Source organism: Macrosteles quadrilineatus, unplaced genomic scaffold, assembly GCF_028750875.1.
Source record: "Macrosteles quadrilineatus isolate MER2022 unplaced genomic scaffold, UCM_ALF_1.0 Scaffold_4__1_contigs__length_99947679, whole genome shotgun sequence".
NCBI lineage: Eukaryota > Metazoa > Arthropoda > Insecta > Hemiptera > Cicadellidae > Macrosteles > Macrosteles quadrilineatus.
Window position 1 is genome coordinate 14,899,638 of NW_026542597.1, and position 4,497 is coordinate 14,904,134.

The window sequence follows — 4,497 nt, forward strand, 5'->3', positions numbered from 1 at the left end:
ATGGATGATCTCGGAGACCAACCCGTATCCAGTGATATAATACCTGAGGAAGTTACCGATATACTAGTTGAAAACTGGTGCTGGACTAATGTGAGCTTGGATAAGTTTAACTTCTTGTGGACTATTTCCAACTTCAGTTACTGTAATCAGAAAACGGGAGAGCATATTAAATCTCCATTGTTCAGTTCCAAATGTAACGATACAGAGAAATGGTGTTTAAGACTTAATCCAAGAGGGCAAGACGAAGAAAGCAAAAACTACATCTCAATTTATCTTTTTCTGGCTACATCTAAGAAACTGGAAGTGATGGCCCGTTTCAAGTTTTCAATTGTAAACGGCTTTGGAAAAGTCGTGAAAGAAACGGAAAGCCAAAGGGCATATAGATTTGTTTACGGAAAAGATTGGGGTTTCAAAAAGTTTATAAAGAGAGATACATTTTTTGATAAAGAAAATCAAGTTCTCAAGGATGACAAGCTCACAATATTTTGTGAAGTAAGTATTGTTACTGCTCCTGTCAGTGTTTTTGGAAAACACGAGGAAATCAAATTCAAAGTCCCTGAACCTAAGTTGGAAGACGACTATGAGCAGCTTTTGTCAGATCACAGGTTTTCAGATGTCACCCTATCTGCTAATGGTAAGCAATTCAAAGCTCACAAAGCAATCCTTGCTGCTAGGAGCCGTGTATTCGCAGCAATGTTCGACCATTGCATGGAAGAAGGTCAGTTGAATCACGTTACTATCTTAGATGTTGATCATGCAACTTTAGGTGAACTGTTGCGTTTCATTTATTCAGGAAGAGTAAAAGACATCAACAAAATAGCATTCGACCTCCTCGCAGCAGCGGACAAATATGACTTGGAGAGGCTTAAAATCATGTGTGAGGAAACCTTGTACAAGAGCATATCGGTTGATAATGTTCTTGATATTCTAATACTGGCCGATCTTCACTCGGCGGTAAATTTGAAATCACAAGCAATTGAGCTTGTGTGTGAGCATGCAAAAGACATCATAAACACGGAAGGATGGAATTTTATGGTGAAGTCTCATCCCCATTTGGTTGCCGAAGCTTTTGCTTTTCTGTCTGGCAAAGAAGTTTTCTTTTCACCTCCTCTTTCCAAGCGGATTAAGCATGAATGATTGGATTAGATATTACTTCAAATGCCAGATTCAGTAACTAGAATATGTTTTAGAGTCTATATGTGATACAACACAATTTATGGGCAGCCCTTCTGTTAGGTATGTTAGGTACAGATGTAAAAGAACTGTTACCGTAGTGTAAATTACTAAAATGAATGTAAAGTAACATGTTTAGTGTAAATTACTGAATCAAATCCAAAATGACATTTTTTTATATAAACTACAATTACTGAAAGTTAATTTTTATTTTACTCAACCAAGTATGTGTGTATTGCATGTAGAAATCAATTTCATTATTTTAGTTTGTAATTGAATACCTTTGTAAGATGCAAATCGTTGATAAGATTAAAAAATTAGAATAATTAGATTTAATAATCGAGTAATGTTTTATGGTTTTAAATTCAGTAGTTTGTTTTAGTCTGTAAATTTTATAATTTTAATAAAACTTCTGTAGTGTTTTGAATTTTCTCAGTCATTGAATCCTTTTTACTTTTACAAAGCAGAAATAAATCATATAAAATAATTTCAAAAAATTGTTTTTTTGTGATGTAGTACATGAACATCTTGTAAATTATGATACAATGTGGTGTTTATATAATTTGTTAAGCTATATTAAATAAATTTTAACCCTTTATGGAGATAGTTGCATTTTGAAATCTTGAAAACAGAATGTGAACTGTATGTCCAACCTCAGGGTTTAGGGTTAGTGCTTGGAACTCTCTTTAATTTCCAATTTCCTTGCTAATCTTTTAATTTGAAACTTTTTTTTAAGATAATAAAGTTAGCCTTTGTTTTTTTTTTTACTAAATAATTTTATATCGAATTTGGATAAGATTGTTCTCAAACAAAAGTCTTTACTTGAATCAAGATTTTAGGCTATACAAATTTTAACAGCTATGAGGCTACTCGATCCACCTCAGAAGTAGGCTAATGTTCTCAAATTGTCCAACACCTAAATAGGATAGTCTGTAATAATAAGATGGAGATTACCAAGTTTCTTCCAAGTTTCCACATTTCTTCTTGTTTAAACTATTTGAAATAATTAGACTATTTTGGTTTAGCTTTTCACTTTTTACTAGAAAATATTATAATATAAAAATCATACAAACTAGTTTTTAAACTCTCACCCAGGCTAGTTCATGGTAGAAGAAGGAAGTCTAGTTGTTAACACATGTTCAACAGCAACAATGCATTCAGGTCTTCTAGATCTTGAAGTTCACTGTTCACTTTTAGTCACTCAGGCCAATTAATATTATATGAAATTTAATTTGGGTAAATTACTTTTTGAGATTTTGTTTAATTATATATATATATTTATTTTTACTTTAGCTTGTGTTTGAAATAGATTGTAAACATAGTATATTTAAAATAGGCTGTTAGGCTTAATTGACTGGTAATAGGCTATTTATATATTACCGTATTTAAATATACAAAAATTTATGAACTGTTGTAATATCCCCGCAGAAACTGAATATTACATGTAATATGAGGTTTCGATACACAGTGAAATAAATTTTGGTTTGAAATGTGAACATTTAATAAAAGAAGACTTAACTATTAATGAAGAACGATGGGTGGAACATTGTTATTGATATACAAATACTTAATCAACACAATTATTGAATCATTAACAATAACAACAAAATTATAACAATTAAACATTAAAGATAGGAGAAGGAAGTACTATTGTTTATGTATTGGGGACAATGGGGTAATATGACTTTCTCATCACTATTATTATAGTTCATATGAGTTATTGTTCCTTAACATCTTTTCTCACTTCACACTTTTCTTAATTAAGTTAAGATATTTAAGATATCTATAATATTAAAACGAAACTGGGTTTTTTTATTTCACGATTCTGAATCAACCACTTGACGGATTTTCATGACTTTTGTGTTGAAAGAAAGATAATTTTGAGAACTAGGGAATGTCGAAGCCATAATTTTAGTTTAGGGTCCCAGTTTTTTATAAATTAAGTTTTAATTTTCAAAAAGTCTAGCAGCCGACGGACGAGTTAAAGTCGTTTTACTGGTGGTTTAACTAACAGCTGGTTTCTAACTGTCATTGAAATGTTTATGTCACAAGATGTTTGTATACAAAACTATTGATCCAGAGTTTGCCTACACACTATTTCACTTTAAAATGCAGTTTATTACCTACCGTAAAAGATCTATGTTATCAGGAGATTGTGTAATTTTGAACTTAACATTTTAAACGTATAATCAAGTTTTGTTATAAATGCAATCCGTCTAAGTATAAGTGCTCAATCCTTTAAAATATAAGTGGTTTACGTGTTGATACATCTTTTTCTAGATTTTTGAATATAAGTATGACTGCATACAGTACACATGAAAATGTCAACCGGTGTAGTAGGTCTCCAGAACACTGACCAGTAAGCTGCAGGGTGTCAGTAGAAACCAAAATCGATTCATACCATATCATAACTATCCCAGTAGTACTGATGATTCAGAAACTTGATAAAGGGGTACATTCCAAAAGTCTCAGATCTCGGATGGGCTGGGCAGGCTTTGCATGGCGGAGAGAAGATACTTCAACTTTTAAAAGTGTATTCCAAGGAGTACTACAAGGTAGACGACCACTTGGAAGACCAAGTAATGAAAGACATCTTCAGACTGGTATCTTCCTTAGAAATGGCAAGGGATAGAAGAGAACGGGAGGCCAGGATCATTTTAGAGGTTTCAGTGGCCAAGGTGGTAAAATAAGGTAGGTAAGTGATAGTAGGCCTATGCAGTGGAAGGTGGTATGTAGCTGCTGTAATGAAAGCAGTGTGTGTGAATCGGCCACCAAGTTGTAAACTAGCTGTTCTGAATCATATACAGTTTTAATAGACTACTCGATTCCCGTACGTAGGACGGGCCAAACCGCTCGTTTAAGATTAAAGTATATTTAAGATTGGTTTAATGCGATCTTCATCCATTTCAAGTCCGTTTCCAGTTAACGTATGGCCCAGGAAAGGAACAGAATTTTGGCAGAATTTTAAGTGAGCGAACTATTAACTATTAATTGAGTGGAGCGAGCGAAGCTCTTATACGTCAACTCTTATGCATTTCGTAATACGCAAACTAAACTCCTCCTAGACGGCTGAATCAATCGTTTTCAAATTTTGCATGGTGATAAAGACCATACCGGTGAGTGCCAACATCTATGTGGCGTTAAAAAAGTCTCTCAGGAATCCGCCCCACCGGGTCTCAAAGTTTCAATGTAATCCTTATGGAAGCAGTATTTGACACATAAACAAAGACATCTGATCAGCTGTTGACGTTTGAATGCAGTAGATAAAGAAATAGCTGATAACATTATTCCAAAGATATTAGAACATAAACGGTATGGATCATA

At 33.4% G+C, this 4,497-nt stretch overlaps 1 protein-coding gene across 1 annotated transcript; it reads left to right on the plus strand.

The window, feature by feature from the left end:
* On the plus strand, positions 1–1,470 carry LOC128991796 (speckle-type POZ protein B-like). Its single transcript, XM_054414985.1, has one exon. The coding sequence runs from the start codon at positions 1–3 to the stop codon at positions 1,135–1,137; it is 1,137 nt and encodes a 378-aa protein (XP_054270960.1). The 3' UTR covers positions 1,138–1,470.
* Positions 1,471–4,497: the final 3,027 nt, after the last annotated feature.